This window comes from Mastomys coucha, unplaced genomic scaffold, assembly GCF_008632895.1.
Source record: "Mastomys coucha isolate ucsf_1 unplaced genomic scaffold, UCSF_Mcou_1 pScaffold22, whole genome shotgun sequence".
Taxonomy (NCBI): Eukaryota; Metazoa; Chordata; class Mammalia; order Rodentia; family Muridae; genus Mastomys; species Mastomys coucha.
Window position 1 is genome coordinate 206,753,539 of NW_022196905.1, and position 23,139 is coordinate 206,776,677.

At 38.0% G+C, this 23,139-nt stretch overlaps 1 protein-coding gene across 7 annotated transcripts in view; it reads right to left on the reverse strand.

The window, feature by feature from the left end:
- Positions 1 to 23,139, reverse strand: part of Psd3 (pleckstrin and Sec7 domain containing 3) — a 534,828-nt gene that overhangs the window by 69,180 nt on the left and 442,509 nt on the right. For all 7 annotated transcript variants that reach the window (XM_031339991.1, XM_031339986.1, XM_031339985.1 and 4 more), the window contains one exon: positions 20,562 to 20,605. In XM_031339991.1, the coding sequence (XP_031195851.1) occupies positions 20,562 to 20,605 (44 nt within the window). The remainder of the gene's footprint in view (positions 1 to 20,561; positions 20,606 to 23,139) is intronic.

A 23,139-nucleotide genomic window follows, 5' to 3' on the forward strand; every position in this document is an offset into this window, starting at 1 on the left:
ACAATTATGTAAGACCAATATTAGCATTTTAAATTGCAGATAAGGGAAGAGACTTGGTGAGTCCAAAGAAATACCCAACCCCACAGATTTAGTAATTAAGAGATAATGAAGATATGAGAATCTTTCCAGCTCTGCTTTCTCCTATGATGGCTTCTTGGTCATCATCTTTCCAACAGAGGAGGTGCTGGCAGGGATTATAAATTGTACTTTTATACAGGTCCTGGCACAACAACAGATGTATATAGGACAACAGACACCTATAGATGGATTCCAGGGAACAGTAGTGAGCTCTATCTACCTAGCAAACAGGCTTCCTACTACTATCTAAACCCCATAGTCAGCTGCCAGCCAGTGCGGTGTCTCCACAGTGCTTCTGAGTCTTAAGAGCTGCGACTTTGCCAACTACAGTGAAAGCATGGTTCAGCATGTTAGCCACTGTGAAGCCCTTATTTGCTTTCCCGTGCTTTCTACATCTCTGTACCCTACCACTGAACACAACAACTGTAATCTGAGATCATGATACACCACATGCATGAAGAGGCCAAAGGATCAGATGGGCAGTATACAGATACTAAAGAAGTAAGAAGGGCAGAGAAGAGCTCCGCACAGGATCTGACACATAGCTAGAAAACTGGGCAGCACACGGAAGGCCTGCATAATGCTGTTTTCATTTCTATTATCCTACGCTGTTTCTTTATTAAACGTAATCATTAGTTCTTTTACTAAAATTTTAACAAAAATAACCACCAGCACAATACATTTTAAATAAATCAAAAACTTACTTTCAAAAGTAGTTAATGAGAAAGATGGAGAAAAATGGCCCGTTCACCAATGGTATCTTGTATGTAACAGAGAGATAAATGAAGTTAAAATTGAAACTCTTAGGCATCCATATTTTACATTTATTTTGGAATAATTTTAGACTTACAAAGACAGTACATCAAGTTTCCATATGTCCAGCTTCTCCTGCTAGCATCTTATATAACCACAGTGACATTTCTAAACTAAAAAATTAACATTGGTAAAATACTATGGATTAAAAAGGCACTTCTACCAGCCTCCACCTGGTTTCACCAGCAGTTTTCATTAATCTACATTTTGTTCCAGAATTGTATCCCGGATCCTGAAATAGATTTAGTCATTGCCATCACTGTCATGTCTCCTTATTCTCTCCCAGTATGTAACAGTTCCTCAGCCTTCCCTGCTCCCTCATGACCTTCATACTTTAAAGAATGCTGCTCACTTAGCCTGAAAATTATTTTTAGTTTAGATTTGTCTGTTGTTTTCCCATTGCACTGAAGTTGGGTTCAGGGTAGGAAGATTACAATGTAGGTCATCAGATTCAAGGGTAGAAGGTCTATTGATCACAAGAGTACTTAACCAAGGTGACTTAAAGTAGTGTCTCTCATCAATCTATACAAAGTTGCCATATTTTTGCTAAGTATTTTAGTAGAGATAGTTTCTTAACTAATATCTTGCTTTTTGTTTGTCTCTGACTTACATTAACACTCATAAGTGGATGTTCTGATGACAATTATTATTGTAGTGAATTAATGTTTTATTTGTTTAACATACTTCTTTCAGAGTGGTCATATGGTTATTTACAGCCTTCTTTAAAATTGCATCCAATACCTAGCAACTGATTTTTTTTTTTTGCCTACAATTTTGCCTTTGCAGAAAGCTATATAAATGACTTCTTTTTATTTGCAAAATACACTTAACATCCTCCATGCCAATTATTAGCTTTGTCCTTATTATTATGGGGGCACTGTTTAATTTTATGGGTATATCCAGTTTATATATTCACATAAAAGGCATCTAGGCATTGTTTAGCTTCTATGTTTAGAAACTATGTATATTTAGTATACATGTTTTATACTAAAAAAAGTGTTTTTAGATAATATCATAAACCACTAATGAAGCACAGTACTATTCTTTTACTGATTAGAAGTATCGAGACGGCAATATCTATCTTTTAGACAGATCATCTGGCTTAAAGCAAATGCTATAATCAGAGGGTGAAGATGAACATCTCATGATGGATCAAGGACAAGACCAAGATGGTAACACTCATCCCTTCAGCATACTGCGGGAAGTTCTAACCAAGGGCAACGGGACTAATGAAGCAAAGGCATGCACACAGGAAAATAAGGAGCACAGCTGTGTAGTGCTCTGCCGGAGCGTGGTTTTACAACAGAAATCCCTAAGGATGTCACACCATAAAAGAAAACAAACTAAGAGTCAACAAAACAAGCCCAACTTAGAGTTACAGCTTAGAAAGTAAGCACACAAAAATTAGATATTTCTATAAAACAGTGGACTAAAGAAAACTGGTAAACAAAGAATCCCATTTACAAAGAATCCCATCTCCCTCCCAAATAAAAAGAACAGGAGTGCTAGCAAGAAGAAAGCAAAGGATGGTGTGCACTGTTAATTATAAAACATTGATGAAAGAAATGAAAGGATTGGGAAGATTAATTTATTAAAATAACCATATCACCTCAAGAAAGCTACAGAGCCAATGTAATCCCCGTCTATATCCAATGACATTTCACAGAGAAATAGATATTAGAAGCCTATATTTCCTGTGGAACCAGAAATGACTCTGAACTCTAAGCAATCCAGACCAAAAAAAAAAAAAAAGAAGAAGAAACAGTAGGCATCACAAACTTCACTTGAAAATACAGTTCTGTCTTAGTATCTGTGGAAAATTGGGTTCAAGACTTCTCATGGGTACTCAAGGCCTTTCCATAAAATGAGATTTTATTTGCACATAAACTACATGCCCAATCATAGAATGTACATGCTGTGTAAAAACAGTTGCTATAATGTAATGTGTAGGGAACAATGGCAAGAAAAAAGATAAGCACATATCTAATACATAGTTCTTTAAAAATGTTACTTATATAGTTTGTCAAATTCATGTATATGGATATAGGCCAAGTATAATGGTATTACAATCACACCATGTGTTAATAGTAATAAAACCAGACAGACATATCAACTTATAGAATAGTGTGGAGAGCTAGAAATAATCTGTGTATAGCCAGTTGACTTTGATAAAATCTCCAAGAACTTATTCTAACAAATAGTCACTTAAAAAAAATGGTGTTTGGAAACCTGACTATTCTTTTGCAAAGTATAAACCAGATCTTATATCAGAAGACAAAAAACAAAACAAAACAAATCAAAAAACAAAAGTCAATCAACTCAAATGGATGAAAGGCATAAGCATAAATAAAATGTGGCATGTGAGTTTCACAACACCAGTCTGGACAGTGATTTCTTAGGTGGGACCTCAAAGGCATAGGGAGCAAAACCAAAACGAGACAAACAAGATTCAGTCAAACCACGGGGCAAAGGATTACCAGGGTAAATAAATAGCTCTTGGACTATGTCAACAATATTTCCAAATCATCTGAAAAAGTCCAAAGTACACAGGGACTCAAATGCAAAATGATGGCTGCATGAAAGAGGCAAGAAACGTTTTTCAAGAGACCAGAATGGCCCTTCCTCTGAGGCAACCGTTACCTGAGCCACACAGCACAACAATATAAGGAAAAAGACAGGATAAGACACTTTGAAAGGACAAAAGGATAAGCATTAGATAAGTTTTATTATAGTACATTTTTGATTTTAATATTGTGATTCTTAACTTTTATGTTGTCAAGTCTATAAATAAACTTAATCATATTTGTGTGTGTGAATAAAAGATAAAGCATAAGGACATTACAGTACAATTTTAGGGATCAACGTCCAATTGTATATTTTCTATGCAATAGAGTGTTACATTGTACACTCTATTGTACATTGTTAATAAAGATATTGTTACACTTGACAATGTTCACCTATTACAGTAAGTGAAATAAATGAAGTACAGAAGGGCAGATATAGGACTTCCTGCAATCTAAAGAAATGATCTTACAGGAAACCTAGCATAGAGGTAGTTAAGAGAGTGGTACTGGGAGAAGAGAAGGGAGAGATGTGAATCATTTGTTACAATGATTCAGCTAGGCAGGAAACCTTCGTGATCTACTGTACAGCAAAGCAGGTGACCTCAGTGAGCCAGAATACATTATATATTTCAGAACTGCAAGAGTATTTTAAGCTCAACATAAAAAGTTGGTAATCCAATGGGCATATTAGCAGGAATGAACATGTCTATAATGTACATGCAAAAAACATGTAGAAATACAAAAGTACACAGTTATTTGTCACATAAAATACTTAGTAAGGTTACAATACTTTTAAATTTACTCAGAGTAAAGTCTTTAATGTCAAAGATAATCCTTTGCATTGAAAAAAGTTAAGTTCAAAGTTGACATTCTAATCTTGCATATAGATTATTTATTCTGTGTTGTAGATATAATTTTATAATAATGCAACTAACTTGACTTGAACAACATAAAATGTATTCATCTAGAAGTCAACATATCAGTCTGATCTCTCTACAGTTTATGAAAATCAGGTAATTACTTTCATCACTTCTCTACCCTAGGTTATTATAATTAGCCACAGAAAATATGCACTTTTGATAACTTTATTTAAAAGAGAAGGCATCTGAAACACGTTTGTTTCAAAAAACAATTTTGATTTCTTTATAAATAATTGGGAGAGCAAAAATACAGTAAACTTTATGCTTTGAAGAAAATTTCCTGTAAAAAGGCATTACACACTGATCACAGTGAAAGGAAACAGGTCAAGCCACAATCGATGGACCATTATTTAAGACATATTTATACCAGGTATGGTGTGATCCACCTATAATCTCAATACTTGGGAGGCAGAAATAGAAGGATCACCCCAAATATGGGACTTGTCTGGCCTATATAGCGAGCTGCAAAGCAGCCAGGACTATATAATAAAACCACGGGGAAAAAAAAACTTCATATTTCCTCTCAGTATTTGAGGATAAATGATGCCCTTAAATGTGTATGGGAGCCATGGAGTCTAGAAATGTCACTAGGGAAACAGAACGAAACAATGACGACAAAAGCCATGCTTAACCCAGAAGCTCTACACTGGACTGTTTCAAACATCAAGATCTGAAAAAAATTATTATAGCTACTGTTTCCATACTGCTTTTAAAGGAAGATTAATATATTTCTTCAAAGCAATAAACTAATAAAATCTCATTATATGTGGTTTTAAACTCTAGTTAGACTTATTGATATATTCTGTATTGATATATAGAATATATCAATAAATAAATATGGAACCATTTATAATAAACATATACTTTAGGCACCATTTCTTATATGTAATCGTAGGAGCTGGCCTCAGAATTCTGTTTGATTTTAGTATTTTGGGATGCAATTTTATGAGAATTCTGATTCATACAGAAAAAAAAAAACAAGAGCAAATGACAAATATTTTGTTTTACACTGCCCAATTATTAAACTTAGATTATCCTTAGAATAATGAGATGGCAATAATAAAGAAAGACTTTGAAATGCCTATGTTGAGGAATAAATATCTAAAGATTTATTATAAAAATGGTTTGTATTTTGAAGTGAAATACAGTTGAAGACTTTGGTTTAAAAATGAATATTGAGCAACAATTTTAAGAGCCCTGAGACACTACGAGCAGGCCCTAGGATTTGATAAACATGAAACAATGTGAAAAGCAAATCAGATGTTGGGTCACATGATGCAAGTGAGGAGGATCTAGGTTCTTGGATCAAAGAAGAAAAAGGATAATACAGGAAATTATATACAAACCTCAAGTAATTCTTTTTTTTATTACATATTTTCTTTATCTACATTTCAAATGATATCTCCTCTCCTTGTTACCCTTCTGAAAAAATATCAAAAACAAAAACAAAAACAAAAACAAAAAACTAACCCTATTTCTTCCCCTCTCGCCCTGCTCACCAATCCACCCTTTCCCACTTCCTGGCCCTGGCATTCCCCTACACTGGGGCATAAACCTTCACAGGGCCAAGGGCCTCTCCTTCCATTGATGACTGACTAGGCCATCCTCTGCTATACATATGCTGCTGGAGCTTTAAGTCCCACTATGTGTGTTCCTTGGCTGATGGTTTAGTCCCTGGGAGCTCTGAGGGTACTAGTTAGTTCATATTGTTGTTCGTCCTAAGGGGCTGCAAACCCTTCAGCTCTTTGGGTCCTTTCTCTAATTCCTTCATTGGGGACTCTGTACTCAGTCCAATGGATGGTTGTGATTATCTACTTCTGTATTAGACAGGCACTGTAAGAACCGCTCAGGAGACAGCTTCAAATAATTTTCTAATGCAGAATAAAGACACATACACAGATAACCACCACATGATACATAAAATATAGCTTCCATACCACAAAACAATGAGCACGATTTTAACAAATGCTTGCACTCTGTAACAGAGCTCTTCACAGCCCCAGAAACCTCACAGCCGATCAATGTTCTCTATTACTGTGAGCACACTTTTCAAAATGATTACACACAGGATGGGTCTTGTCATGACTATATGTGTAAGTCATTTGTTCACATGTAAGGCTCTCAGCACATACCATCTTGCTTGGAATATTGTACTGAATGTTAGGGAATGCAAATGTGAATTTTCTAACATCAGCCAAAAGAAGTTTATAGTGCTATTGTACTCAAAGTCATAGCCAGTAGCTATGTATTCCTATGAAGGATCTGAAATATGGTAAGCCCAACTTGAAATTTTGGTATAATTTTTAAAAACTCAATACAAAAGAAATCATAATAATAATCTACAATGATTACAAAGATTTTCAATTGGTTATTATACTTTTATATTTATAATTTGACATTTTAATGATATGTTATATGACTCAGAGTAGGTTATCCAATTCTAATATTTGGGTATCAAAAACTAAAAGATACTCTATTAGGAAAACTTTATAACAAAATACCAATAATGGAGGTTCTAAAATATTATATCCTGAAAAACAGGCTCTTTTAGTAATGTGAAGGTTGATAGATGGCCTTGTCAGACTCGGGGGGTGGGGTAAAATTAGTAGTAGTAATACTGTGAGAACTTTCTGAATTCTCTGCTTGAGGCTTGTCCATTCACCCACCACATCTCTGATTTTTTTTTACTTTTTTAAAAATGGATGGCAGAAAATATTAAACAGTGTTCTGCCTTTATTTGTATTACTCCTAAGTAGCACTTCAGGGCGGTATTTATTCATTTTGAAGAGATGTTGAATTGTCCTCATCAGTCCTTTTGGATTCTCTGCCTAGTCAATCATGCTGTGATAAACAGTTCTTCTAGACCTATACACCAACACCTTTATCTCCTCGTTAATCACACTGTATTAGGTAGACTCCCACTAGATACTGACAGGCAGTGGTGAGATGAAATGGCTTTATGTCCTCCCATTTCTGGACTGAAGCACTATGATACTAACTACAGCTTTCTCTAGATGCTCTTTAGCGTACTGAGAAAATGTCTATTTCCAGTCTGCTGAGTTTATTGAAAAAATCATATGTAAGTGTTAAATTCTGCCCTGCTTAGTCAATACTTACTGATAAGACTGAGTTAGTGTCAGTTTAAACCCAATCTTACGTGGTCAGTGATAGCACTGATCTTGCTATGTAGCCAAGGACAACCTCAAGCGCCTTTCTACTTCTGACTCTGCTTCCTAAGTGCTAGGATTACTGGCATCCAAGCCCAACTTTAGTTCTTCTCAATTAGTCATTTGATATAGTGCATGAATTTTGAGATGTTGAACAAACTTTGCTGCATATTTAAAGTGAGTCTAACATGATTGTGATTTACAATTCTTTTTAGACATCTTTCGATTTCATTTGTGACACTGAGGGTTCTGACACTGTCCTTATGACACACTGGTCTGAATTTTAATGATTTTATCTAGTTTGGTCGTTACATTTGTGCTATGTGAGAATGTGTCTCGGTGCTCTTGTTTGTTTCTATATTCTTGGGGAGATGACAAAGAACTCGTAAAATTTGTTTCATAAGTGGCAGAATTTACTGACAACACCATCTGGTTGTGGTACTGGTTAGGAAGGTACTAAACTGCTGATTCAACTGTTTGATTGATACTGTCCAATGAATTTTGGCTGATATTTTCTTTAAAGAATTTGTTTCTATCAAGCCTGCATCTCAGCATAGGCCTGTTTGTCATGTCTCTTTATAATCCTTTAGGAGTAACAGGTCTGAAGTTATATTTCATTTTTATCTCTAAAATTAGTAATTTTAATTTAAGCCTTCAATTTTTTTTTAATCTTAGTTAACACTGGCTAGACCTTATCTAGTTTATCATACTTTTTTTTTAAAAATACCTTTTCATTAACTCTCTTAATTACCTGTTCTCAATTTCATTCATTTCTGCCCTAACTTCTTTCTCTTTTCTCTTTTCTTTTGGTTTTAATGAATCCTTTTTTCCTAGTTTCCTGATGTAGAAATGTAAGTTACTGACGTGCAATCCCCTTCTTCCTGTATTCTATACACAAGTTGCTAAGTAACTGAGCACTGCTTTCACCAAAGCACATAAATTATTATTTTCATTTTCCTTTAGATTAAAACCACTCAGATTTCTCTTCAGAGTTACTGTACTCAGGGACTATTTAAATGCAAGTTGCTCAATCTCTACATTCTGAGGGGATTTTATAATTTAATTGTCGATTTCTAATTTAACTCCATTCTTGTATGAGAGCAAGTAATGTAAGTTTTCTAATTTAAAAAAAAAATGTCAAAGCAGACTTTATCATGGCTGAGAGTGGCACCAATTTTAGTTAATAATCAATTCTGTTGTTACTGTATGAACTCACCTATAGATATCAACTATATACAATTCATTGATGGTGCAGTGGAAATGAACAGTGTTTGACGTTTAAGTTTTGCACTCTGGGTCTACCAATTTCATGTATACGGTCTGGAATCTGTCAGCTTTGGCTTTCTGTTGGCAAGCTGACATTACTGTTAGATGCACATGTTAAGGGCCATCGTGGGTTTTTGGAGAATAGATTCCTCTATTATTACCATCAAATGCTCTTCTTCAATAGTGAATGTTTTCCCGCTCTTAAGTCTTCTCTGGCTGAACTAATATAGCTACTTCCATACTTTTCCTTAGTACTAGGAAGCACAGTCTATTTTCTTTCATCCAGTTTCTTCAGCCTATATATGGATTTACATTTAAAATTGGTTTCTTTGAGCTAACAGAGTAGGTTTTCTTGAAATGATAGGCCAAACTGTAGGGCTCTCCATCCTCCCCTAACTCTACTCTACCTCCTGCTTTCGGAGCTATCTGGATCTGTGGCTTGCCATTTGACATACGTGGGAAATTCTCATTCACTGCTGGTTCATCATCTTTTCCGGTCTCTCTTGCTTCTTTTCCACAGTCTGTCATTAGGCTACACCTTCTGTAGTTGTCCAGTTTTCAGTATGTTACATCTTCTGGAGTTGAGATCTCGGGTACTCTTCTTTTTCTAAATCTTGAACCTCACTCTTTTCTCACACAGGTCCACACCAGTCAGGCCCAGACACCCTGCCGTGCTTGTTAGTCTTGTTTGCATATAGCTTCCCTGTATTGTTCTTAGAGCTGCCATCTCTTTGCTAACATCTCCCAATGTGTTCACGCATGCTGCTTACTTTACCCATTGGCCTTCTCAGCATCTTAATCAGAGTCATTTTAAGTCCTGGCTCTGACCAATCCAACTTTCTTATAGTATCCGATTGAGTCAGATGCTTCCTCTGCCTCTTCAAATTGTGTTTCTGTGGTTTAGCATGCCTTCTATATTTTTCCTTATTGCTAGAAATGTGCTATGGGCAAAAGTAAGAATATTAAATAAGCTAGAGTAATGTAATAATGAAGTGTGTATGTTGGGGAGTCTTCTAGCATTTCAGAATTTCATCTCAGGTTGTTAGTGAGTCTGTGCTTATGAAGTGCCAGGTTTCTGTGCTCTGCTTTCACACTTTATTTCTATGGGCAGGACAGTGAGTCCATCTTAGGAAGGAAGTGCATATTTTTCTTCCTCAGCTCTTTGCTCTGCGTGTATATACCTCTATCAAAAACAATAAAGAAGGGAGTGGGAGACCAACCCCCACTCCGAATCTCCAGTCACAGCTGTGGTCACCATATTTTAGCAGCTTCATCTCAGAATTGCTCTACAAGCTAGATATTTTCATTTCATTGAAAACAAAGGCAAAACTCACAGAAAGGGAGTCCACAGGTCGCCAAGAGGATGTCCCTAACTGGGACATCACCTTTATGAATACATGTGGAACACAGCAGATTAGCAGGCAGGCAAACCCTTGTTCTCCTCTGTGAAGGAAACGCCTGGATATGTTCCTGAGAGGGCACACTCAGTGCCAGCTTAAGAGATAGCAAACCAAGTGCTAAAGTTGCTAGGTGGCATCTCATTGATGACAATGCCTAGAGGGATGCATAACACGTAACAGGTAGTATCTTTTAAATGAAATATTGTAACGTAAGACCCAGCGCAGCTGTGTATAGAGCACTATGCAGTCATAAGAGGAGGGAAAGTCCACATGAAATAAGCTGGCTTCTTAGCATGCGGACTCTTTTAGGGGTGATAGAAATGGGGTAATGGAGTTGTTACATCATATAGTCCATTTTCATAGACAACTGTGGCACTATACGTACATGAAGTCTGTAAACTAATCCACAAAACACTTCAGAACAACAAGTCAGTGTGGTTGAACACAAGAGTCAATCGCTAACTTAGGAACTGAGATACATTAAATCAGACAGTAGCTGGTAAACAACTGATGATGCATTTAGCAAATGGTGATGACTTATTGTGAGCTCTCCATTGTTCTGCATTTCTATGCCATAAGGTGGGAGAAGCATAAAATGGATCTGTCCTCATCACTTACGAAAAATAAAACAAAGCCTGCAGGTAAACTCCAAAACACTACTGCAAGTATGAATCACATTGCAATTTATTTTCTAAAAATAGCTCATTTAGCATAAACTTTTAAATGTAAAAGCGTGGTTGTGTTTTTATTTAAAGCATTGAGCTCTGTGGGGTGCCCCTTAATATCAATAAGAACGATGCCAGATGTGAAGAAGAAGATGGGTTCACAGTTTCACTCTCTAAATAAAAATCTATTTTTAACAACTGTAGTGCTCAATTTTCTAAACTTAGAATGCTGTAATTGGTGTATGTTTCTTTAAAGAAAAAAATTTGGGGAAATATACTAAGGTCAAACCTGACAAGACTTCCAAAAACCTATTAGGAACTTTTAGTAGGGAAGTGACTTCCTTTAGCCTTATTAATAGCTTTATTAATATGGCTAATATTTTCTCACTTTTTGAAATAGAAGAAGAGATCCTTGATCCTATGAAGGCTTGACAGATGCCCCAGTGTAGGGCAATCAAGGGCGGGGAGGTGGGAGTGGGTGGGTGGGTGGAGGAACAGCCTCATAGAAGCAGGGAGAGGGAAGATGGGATAGGGTATTTCCAGATGGGAGGAAAACTGGGAAAAGGGATAACATTTGAAATGTAAATAATGAAAATATCCAATTTAAAAAGAAAAGAAAAGAAAAGAAGAGCCATATAAGTGAGCATTTTAAGATGTAGAGTTAGGTGAAAGATAAAATCCAAACAAATATTATTTAACATGTTCAGGGCCTATAATTGGTCAATGTATGCATACTGTAGGTTACTTAGAAATTAGGTTTATTGTATTTCTTCTTGTATTATTCTTTTCTAAAAAGCAAGAGTTTAGCAAATGCTATAGAGATCAAATCCTAAATGGCCACCAAATCAGAAAAACACTCCTTCAAGTCCAGCCCATAGAACTCCTTCTGCCTCAGTGACTCCAAAATTGCTTTAGGACAAATAGCGTAGTGACATTACAGCTACACTTCATCTTCTCACCATCCAGATGACCCTACATATTCCCAAGTAACGATGTGGAATAAAAATAACTTTTCTTTCAAGGTCAGGTTTGCCTGTGTTCTAGCTGTCTTCACAGTGAAATCCTCAGACACCAAGGATCTACCTTAATGCCATCACTCAGAGACAGCTTTTACACACAAACCATGTGTCCTTTCCCCTCCCGCCCCCCATTCTTTCTGAATCTACCACTTGAAGGTGAGGAATTTGGTGGCAAATTATTCCAGTCCTAAATGCTTCAATTACACAGACTAGGAAAAGACATCTTTTTCACCAAGAGAAAAAAAGAAACAGTTCTAGATTAATTGTACATGTGGACTATGATCTAGGTTAATAAAATGACATTTTATAGAGCAGCCTGAAAGGGTCTTCTCTATCTTTCCTGAAACTTTGCTTTCGTAAAACACCAAGGTCTTGATGCATACTCAGGATCAATTCTAGATAACAGATTTCCAGGCGATAGGTTTTTTAAGCTCAAAATCTTATGTTAAATATCAATTTTTTAATCATTTAATATTTGATTATCAAATATTTGATATTGTTAATGTCAATTGACATTCACCTTATCTTTCCTTAAGTGTAGAAAATAATGTGATTCCTCATGGGATTTCCAAACATGTATGCCACTCTACCTTGCTCAGATGCATCCCTAGCGATATTACCCTGTCTGGAAATCCTCTCCACATCCTTTAGAGCTGTGGTGAGCAATGCTCCTCTGATGGTAGAACTCGTAGTTTACCACATGACGCACAGTACCTACAGGAATGCAAATGCAAGCCAAGAGAGCAATGACACAAAGCAATACTGCGGTTTACCTTCTTCAAGGAAACATCCGTCTCGGTGTAATACCTTCAGAAAGGCCTGGAGAGGTGGCTCCCTCAGAAAGGCCTGGAGAGGTGGCTCCCTCAGAAAGGCCTGGAGAGGTGGCCCACTCAGAAAGGCCTGGAGAGGTGGCCCACTCAGAAAGGCCTGGAGAGGTGGCTCCCTCAGAAAGGCCTGGAGAGGTGGCTCCCTCAGAAAGGCCTGGAGAGGTGGCCCACCTGGCAGAGTGTTTGCCTTGCATGCATGATGGCCTTGATTTCATCTCTGGCTAGATGAACCTCAGTGTGCTGGGTCATGCCTATAATTCCAACTCCAGATTTAGACAGAATGATCAGAAGTTCAAGGTTACACTCAGCTACCAAATCAGGCAAAAATCAGCCAGGCTGCATGAAGTTCTGGTTGTTGGTATTATTATTGTTGTTACTATTATTGTTGTTTGTTTATTTACTTTTAAAAAACACATTTTTTGTAGGTGCCACATTTCTTTATTTTGTTAAGAACAAAATCCTCAATTGTAAAAATATATGATAAAGCAATTACTTTCTGAAACATGTGCTTTTTTGCTAAGTTGCTTCTATATTTTCACTTAAACATTGTCCCTTCTCCCAGTCAGTGTTTTAGAAATACTATTTTACTACACGATAGATGACTACTTTCAGAATGAGCAAATTATAGCACCCTATTTCTTTTACATTGGTTCTGTTAATCTAGTTGTTGTCAAAAGGCCTGATTATGCCAATGCATTTTTCTCCCTGGTATCTTAGTAATGTGTACATTTATTTATGTGTGCCTAAATGTATGTAATGAACTCAGCAGTTCTGAGTGGACACCGGCTAGAGTTTATGAGCCAGTAACAAAAAAGGAAGGCTCTCCAAGGAAAAAGACACTAAAATAAATGAAAGAGAGAAAAAGAGAAGGAAATGAGAGAAGAAAAGAAGGGGTGAATGTTATAGGAAGAAGGGGGGAGAAGGGAGGGGAGAAAAGAGAGGAAGGGGACCATAAGGAGGAGGAAGCGAAGGGGGAGTAGACACCATTCTTGTCAGAGGAGGAAGCGAAGGAGGAGTAGACACCATTCATGTCAGAGGAGGAAGCGAAGGAGGAGTAGACACCATTCGTGTCAGAGGAGGAAGCGAAGGAGGAGTAGACACCATTCGTGTCAGAGGAGGAAGCGAAGGGGGAGTAGACACCATTCTGGTCAGAGGAGGAAGCGAAGGAGGAGTAGACACCATTCATGTCAGAGGAGGAAGCGAAGGGGGAGTAGACACCATTCTGGTCGCACTGCACTTACTGGAATTCATGGGCCCTGATTCACAAACAGCTTGGTTGTTCTGCAAGATACCTCAATATCTTTCTATAAACATGATAATCTAAAATTTTTTATGTTTACAATTTGTCATTGCCATTGAAATATTTCTCATGTATGTACATACATATTTATATCTATGAATGAAGGCAAATTTGAAAATGTGTTCCATGTCCACACAGAGACACTGTCATAAAATTATAATCATTTTGGTTATTTTTCAAAGATTACAAATGACTACGAATGGAAAAGAAACTGTTCAGTATTCTGAAATACTGTGAGGACCTTCAGATGTGAAAACTTGGGTTTTCTTCAATGGGATTTACAAACAACTATAAAATTTATTTAGGAGGCATCACTCTTTTCTTTAGAACATGACTTTAAAACATGATTTTAAATCCAAAGGCTGATGAAGGAATCTCAGTTTTTATTACTACATGATTCTGATGTAGGAAGGGGGAAGCTCATAGGGAGAAGGATAAGAAAAAAAATGATAAAAAGAAGGCTTAAATGGAAGGAAAGAAATAGCCTCATAAGTAAAGCTGGCACATCTAAGTCTGAATCTTAAAAGAAAGGTGTCTTGGGTGAAAACAAAGTGACTTGTTCTTTGAGGATAGCTACTTCCTAGCAACTGAGACTACATTTTAATTGTTATGCATTACCACTGAAAATTAGAATCAATACTGAGTTAAGTAAAATATGAAAAGGATGTAAAATAAACAAGAATAAAAAAGCTCCCAGGGCTTATTTCTTGAAAAAAATCCTTAAGAGACCACAGAGAAAAAAGGAAGCAATAATCGATTTCAGATCAGACCCTGGGGTTAGACACAGAATTAGTGTGCTCAGCCACAAGGACAAGGAACAAGCTGCGCAGTGTCCTCTCCAGCCCCCAGGCATCTTCTGTAACTCTCAGAGAAGATTTATAGACAGAAAGGCAGGCAATTCACAAATCTGAGCATGTGTATACACAGGTACAGGCACTCCACATGCGCACACTCACATTACACACACACAGATTTACACACATAGGTTCACACACCAAACACATACATACACAATTATATCATACACATACACCACACACTCATCCCCCACATCATACACAGATACTCACACCATACACACATATGGACTCATATCACACACTCACACACACAATTCACATCACACAAACACACACTCATACCACACACATGCTCATATCACACAAACCATATACACTCATCTCCAGTATCATACATGAATACTCAACACATATATACATATACACTCATACCATACACATACACTCACATGCACACTCATACTGCACCACACACACTTATATACTCACACAATACACATATACACTCACACACATACTACGCACATATATATTCACACACACACACACAGACACACACACATGCGCACATATTAGTCACATCAGCAAAGAAGTGTAAAGGAGACTTGGTAAGTTTTTCCACATTCTTATGCCAGCAAATCAGTCTCTTAGCAACAATGGTACCAAGAAAGAACATTTACAGTTAAAGTTCACAAGAAAGAAGTGGAAGTCTCAACGTGGCTTTTTACATCCAGGCTTTCAAATGGGCAGGGCTAGTCTAAGACATGAAGAAGGAAAAGAAGAATCCAATGTGTCACTATACCACATAACAAGGAAAATTAACTACGTGAAAGCAGACAAGAGACAGTTTAATTTAGGAGAAAAGATGACAAAGGTTTAGAAATGGTCTCATCATAAATGAGTTGGTAGATAATACGAAGTGGCAAGGACCATCACGTGGCACAGTTATAAAATGTGCAGTCAGACTAAAATGAGAAGCAAGAGCAAAGCACTGGGAACAGAAGTGGGAAGGAGATAACCCAGGAGTTCAGTATGAAGATGGGCTCCAGCATGGCATCATTAAATTGACACCAGGTACGTGCATTCTCAGGAAGACTGTAATTCCTAACTATGGATGTCACATGGTTATAACAGCAGTCACAGAGGTGGAAGCATTAAATTTATTGGCTGCTGTTCTGAGAGATTGTACTTTTTTACTTTACCACATTGCTAGCTGCATTCTCTGAAGATCTTCACGTGGCTATATATTTAGGAAGGCTAGAATTGGTGATTAACGCCAACTTATCTGTCCTACTCTCTCCTCTGATTTTTGTAAACTTGAACTATGAACTGCCTTAATGTTAAGGAAAAGGCCTAAGAGGTGTACAGACTTTTGTTCTTTCTGAACTCCCAGCATACTACACAGGACAAAGCAGCTCAACAAACAGATGCATTCTGAATAATGAGCAACTGAACAAAGCAATAGAGACAGAAATGGCGGGTTTCTGTCAGACAACTCTGCCTACTTCAGTACGATTTTAATATTCATTCATTCATTCATTCACTCTTGTGGCTACCTCTCCTCCTTTCGCACTTAGTTTTTATTACAAACAGACCTGCACCATCGCCACATCTGTATCTTATACTCTACACTTGGCCAGAGAGAAGAAAAACTTAAAGAATAGAACAGATGAACGGATAACCCTCGCTATCTAGCTGCCTGGTAATACCAGTAACTCTGTGAGCTTCTGATGGGATTCCCATGTCAATACAAAACTCTCTTAACTTGCATCATAGCAAAGACTAACCCAAAAACTTAAAGACAAGGTTTCTGCTTCCCAAAGGCAGGGACTATGGTGAGACTATGTGCCTAGGGAAGACAAGAGAACACACAGAAAACAACACAGAAAACAGACCCTGGCTTAATCATGGCACCAGCTGAATGTTTTTGAACCTATGGATGAATGTGTCTTGATTTTAGTTTTCTTTACATAGATAGAGATGGGTTTATGTTAGAGAAACACATTTCCCAAAACTTCGTAAGTACAGAAAAATATTTAGTAAAACTTTAACTTCAGATACCCCTTTGAATTTCAGAGCTTCATAAAATGTTGTGAGAGAAAAGTTTTATTAAACAGCAGAGATTCTTTTAGTTATTACAGTGATCCATAATTCTATACATCTGTTTCTTCTAAGGCTCTACAACAACAATAACAACAACAACAAAATTCCCATTCAAGTATATATTATCTTACAAATTCTGCAACAGCAGCATCTTTCCCGTAGCCCTGAACCATACACATGCAGGATCATCTTTTAAGAATGTAGTTCCTTGTTTATCATTTACATTATTGCTATAGCACCGCTTCTGGTTTTCTTCCTTCTCATGTCCCCTCCTAGTCTTAGGTATCGAGCCTGGTGTTTTGAACATGACAAGCACATGCTCTGCCACTGATCTACATAACCAACCGTTCCTATAGCCTTTTATGGAATCTTCACTACATGGAGGTGTCATGGTAGGCAACGGAGGGAATACATGGAGAAATCAGATATGTATCGTTTCTTCAAGGAGCCTGGAGCCTAGATGAGATTCTATGGCAAACAACTGTAATGGAAAATATAAACCGACAGTGCTATTAGATAAAGTAAAATGTATACTGTTTTCTGATTGCCGAGGCCGGGTGTCATATAAGCTGACCTGTAATGGATTTGGGGAAAGATTGCAAGCAGAGAATAGAGAGAATGTCAGGAAGCCATGGGTCATGTACTACTACTGTGTTGAGTTGAAAGGAGGAGTATGTGACAAAAGTGTAATATATATGTGACAGGAAGAATGTGGAGGGCCTACTTAAGGTTTCACAGTATAAACTGCATCAATCAAGTTAATGGAGAAGAAAGAAACAAGAGACAGGCGAGCATGCGAGTGACCGCGCACACATGTATGTACACACACACATATGCAAACACACACACACACACACACACACACACAAACACACTGTAGGGAGGCACACAGGATGTGTTCTTCAAGAAGTATGGAATGGCAGCAGAATGCCTGGAGGAATTGCTTAAGGCCACATCTAGAGAAGTTGTGGTTGAAGCCAAAGGTGATACAGAGGTCAAACCCCAGGCAAGCAGGAAATTACTAGTGTCTTACAACAGTAGTGAATATATTCTAAAGGCTGGAAAGAGATGCTGCGTGCAAATGCTGACCCAAACTCCTGCAGCACAGTGTAAAGGTAACTGAAATTTATAAAAGCAGACACAGCTGCCTTTAGATTGAGGGGAAGCTTATATAGACATGGCAGATAAGGTTAGGAAATGAATGAGAATGATGCTCTTACAAGACAATGGGCAGTGCTGCCCTTAAGAAGGTACCAACATCACGGATGAGAAGAGGAAAATGAGTAAGAAAGAAAGCAGAGAAAGCGGGCAGGGCACTGGGGTGCAGCCACATGTCTGGGATAACACATCTGTTAAGGAAGCGCACAGTGTGACCTAGTGGATCATAAAGCTGAGGTACAGAGGCACTGTCCAAAGTTTGCTCGACAAACACTCTTTCAGCTGATGTTTAACCGTGCTATAAACCATAAGCTGAAACAAAGCCTTCTACCTCAAATTGATTTTGCTTGTGGGGTTTCATCACAGCAAGAGAAAGCAAACTAGGGCAGACACCTTGTCTTTCTCCACACTGCTTTTTCCACCCCCATTCCCTTCGCCTTCCTGGTTTATATCCACTCTACACCACAGCACACTGCTCTTTACTCAGGAAATTGGCCTGGGAGACACTGACATAAGCAACACAAACAGGATGTGGGACCTGGAAAGGCACCTGTGATGAGTCTATCCAACGACAGTTTTGGTTTATAGAAGATGAAGATTAAAACATAATCAATGGCCATAGTGCCTTACTTTCATTCTTTGTAAAACACAGACCAGCCATATACATACAGGCAGATGGATGAGGGATTAAAAAGAGGAAAGAGAGAGGGAGAGAAAAAAAAAACTAGAACCTGAGCTTTCTCAGTGACAGAATCAGCTGTCAACTGAAAGATAACCTATTTTACAGTTAGAGCTACAATGTACTTCTGGATCCTCCCAAAAGTTACCTGAGACACAATCGCTGATATTAACTTAGTCTACAGAAGAGGAAAACGCATGCGCAGATCAGACTCAGCAATCTGAGTTTGTAAGTTGGATGGATGTCTGGTGCCTCTTGAGTTCAGAAGAGACTATAGAATCTGCTGGAACTAGAGCTATGTTTGTGAACTACCATGTTGGTGCCGGGAACTACAATTGGTTTTCTGAAAGAGTAGTGGGTGCTCTTAACCATGATCATTAAAATGTTACAAAGTAATTCTTGAAATGATATGTTGCTTTTAAGTGAGCCTTATCATATATAAACATAGGCATATAAGTGGTTATACTTGCAAATACTAAACTCCTGAACAGATTGTTTCACTTACAGCAGTAACCTACGGCCTGGAAATTAACGGAGTTACTCAAGTGGTATTAACGTTGAGAAATGTGTGTAAGGGGACAACACACTGAGGGAAGGCGCATGGGCACCAGCCTGTCAAGGTGCACATGGAGCTCAGAGGATAACTGGTAGAAGATGGTTCTCTCTCATCATGTGGGATCAAACTCAGATCATCAGGCTTGCCAACAAGTGCCTCAACCAGCTAACCCATCTCACTAGCAAACCTAAAGTTTTTTTTTTTTTTAAATCTTTAATTGTGTATTAGTAAAAATTTAACGAGAAAGTATTGTTGGCTTATATAAAGTTGAGTAGAGTTTATCTAAACAGTATTTCCTAAAGCCCTCAACATTTTACTGTTAAGCAGATTCAGGGATTATTTTTGTATTAGAGACTCTTAATATATAATAGCATTGGATATACTATAAAACTTTAAGTTTAAAGCAACTGACTGCTTTTTTTTCTTGGATATTTTCTTTATTTACATTTTAAATGTTTCCCCCTTTCCAGATCTCCCCTTTGGGAACCCCCTATCCCATCCCCACTCCCCCTGCCTCTATGAGGGTGCTCCCCCACCTACCCACCCACTCCCATCCTCCCACCCTGGCATTTCCATACACTGGGGCACTGAACACTCTCAGGCCAGAGGGCCTCTCTTCCCACTGATGTCCAACAAGTCCATCTTCTGCCACATATGCAGCCAGTGCCATGGGTCCCTCTATCTGTATTCTTTGGTTAGTGGTTGAGTCCCTGGGAGCTCCGGGGAGTTTGGCCTATTGACACTGCAACTGGGAGCTTTTAACTTAGTGCATCATTTCTCAAGCCTATCTACACAGAGGGCCTTGTTTGTCTTTTCATTAATATGGACTCACATCACGGAATGACTAGCATCATAAGAAGCTTTCATCTATGATGATAGAAAGAGAAAAACTCAAATAAGTAGATGCTATGCACACCATGTATATTAGGTTTTAGAATAAATACAATTTTTCCAACAGGGTTTTTTTTTTTTCAGTATGCCATTTTCAAAGGATTCATTATAAGGTGATTTATTGCTTATGGATATAGGAACCTGAGCAAAAGCAGAATGCTGAGTAGCCCTTCCCCCACCACAAATAACCAAGATTTCTCAGGGCTGACTGCGGGTTTCACACAAAGCAGGTCAGACAACTAACAAAATAAGAAGTGCTTATGCATATTTAACTCTCTAAAATCACCTCCAAGACACAGAGAAAAATAGGAAGAGAAAGCTACATCATTAAAAAGCTGATATCTAGCATACTCACACTGTCCATTCAAGCTTCTCGTTCTTGATTGAGTTGTACAGAGCCTGTAAACAGAGGAAAGAAGATCAAATTATTCTTTTTGTTCTGTTCCATATGCTGAACTGAATAGAGGAGCAAAGGCAGAGGTTTCAGTGAATGTTTGAGCGACTTCCTCAGGCCTTTACAATCACAGACTTTATTAACTGGAGTGGCCAGAGGGCTTTGGGTCAGGCTGCATGACTCTAGAAGCTGAAGAATTCATAGGGGAGGCAAATGAGCATTTTAGGGAACAAAGAAACACGCACTAAGTCAAAACACTCTTTTATAAATAACACACTGTACTGTATATATTTTGCTCAGTGGAATTAGGCTATGACTGAACTTAAGCAGAGCATTCTATTTCATTCATTTAAAACGTGGTCTAACAGATTAATTAATCAGGACTTAAGGTAGTCATATGTCCAGTACTGGAAGATTTGTGACTAGTCTTATGCTTCCTGAGCAGACACATGGTAGAGGGCCTTAAGCCAGATATGGAAATGCATCCTGGAATAGTGTTAGTTTCTATAGTAACTGACTCAATGTTTGTTTGTTTGTTTATTCTAAAGTCAATTCTCTCTACAATTCAGTGAGTGCTACCTCAATATGTATGCATTGTATGATAAAAGAGACAGAAAGCTTCCTAAGGGCTTAGTGAAACAGAGACATAATCCTATTAGCCAAGACAGCTTCCCTGACCCGCCGAGAACCAGTATCCCATATTAAGTCCTTGTGGTCAATTTGCTCATCTACATAGCACCTACCCAGGAAAATGCTTTACTTTAGAATAAGACAAAATAAAGAAAAGACAAATATATTTCTAATATGCAAAACCATGGCAGAAAATAATATAGAAAAATAATAAAAACTTATGGTGCTAGAATTTTTCCCCAATAAGGTCTCAGAGCTTGAATGCTCAGCCATGGCTATTGACTCGGAGACAGGAACGAGTGGCGTGGGGTGTCAGAAAATATTCAACCACTTGTCAGATGAGGAAAGACAGGCTTCGGAAGGTTCACTGAGTGTGCACACGTCAGCAAAAGGACGCCCACAGCAAATTCTCTTCCTATCAGAGTGCTTCCAAATTAAGTGGAAGTACATTGAAACTATAGATTCTATGTGACAAGAAAAGTAACCAATAGGGCTCTCTAATCAAAACCAAAACCAAACCAACCAACCAATCAACCAAAACCAAAAATATGACCCCACAAAAGCTCCAAACGTAAAGCTTTTAAAACCATAGCACAATGCCAAAGATGGAAAATCCCATGCCATGGAACTCTGTTTTAAACCAGGTGAGGTAGAGCACACTTGTAAGCCAAAAGGGAGGCTGAAGAAGACGGGTCGTAAGTTTGAAATAAGCCTGGACTAATGACAATTTCAATGCCAGTCTGAGTTATACCATGAGACTTTGTCTCAAAAAAGAAAGAAAGAAAAAAAAAAAGGTACTATAAACAGAACGTTTTATCAGTACTGTTTTAAGATTGCCTTCAGGCAGTGCATTTATTGTGCACCTGAAACAAATTTCCTACTCAGATTTGAGTTCCTTCCTAAGATAATATGTACAATTTGCAGACATTAAATATTGTGTATGCAAATATTCCAAGACACAAAGAAAGTCTGAAACAATTTCGGACCCCAACATTTCAGGTGACGGATACCCGATCTCTACTAACAAATTCCTTCCTGCATTATCTCCCTGTAGCACATGATGAGACATACCCGGTAGCTTTCTGCCAATCCCACCGAGTGTTCCACACTGATATGCCATGTAAGAACTGTGACTTATTTTTGCTTCTTTGATGCACATTTCATGTAGCTCAAGCTGACCTCCAACTCACTGCATGAGAGCAATCTTGACCTTCTCTATTTCTTGTCTCTACCTCCTGTGTGTATCCTGTGTGGGCCTACATCACCTACCTCCCCCTTTTTTGTGATATTCTGGATTGAACTCAGGGTACTGTGGCTGGTAAGCAGGCACTTGATCAACTGAGCTATATCACATCCCTAACTTAAGAGTTCTTTTAGCTTCAAATGTCAAACACTGAACTGAACTCCAAAGGCAAGGGTGAATTTTTGTAGGCAAATTATAAAAAGATATGAGCAATACTAGCCTCAGAGATGCAGGAATTAAACCTCCTTTATCTTTCCTTTCTTTCCCTCCTCTTTCAAACATCTCCAGTGTTTATTTCTCTTATTTCTCATAACAACTGTCCTCTGTAAGCAGTGCATATACACACCTTTGAGTTCCTAAGTAAGAAAACAAAGGGTTCTTTCTTCCAGCTCCAGCTGCAAAAGGCCCAGGAAGACATTCTCACTGTGGTCTAGTTACCTAGTCTCTGGTGTGCTGTCCATTTGCTAGACAATGACGTTCTAGGATGGTCCGTTCTTAAGGAGAAATGGTGTTGTCTGTTATGAGAGGGCAGTCCAGGTCTAGTGACTACACTAGTGAATAAACTCTCCTGGGCTCAGTAATATGCTGAATCTGTTTAGGACTCATTCAGTACTACCAGAAGAAAAATTAAGTGAGATTAATGTCACTGGATATTCACCACTTCTG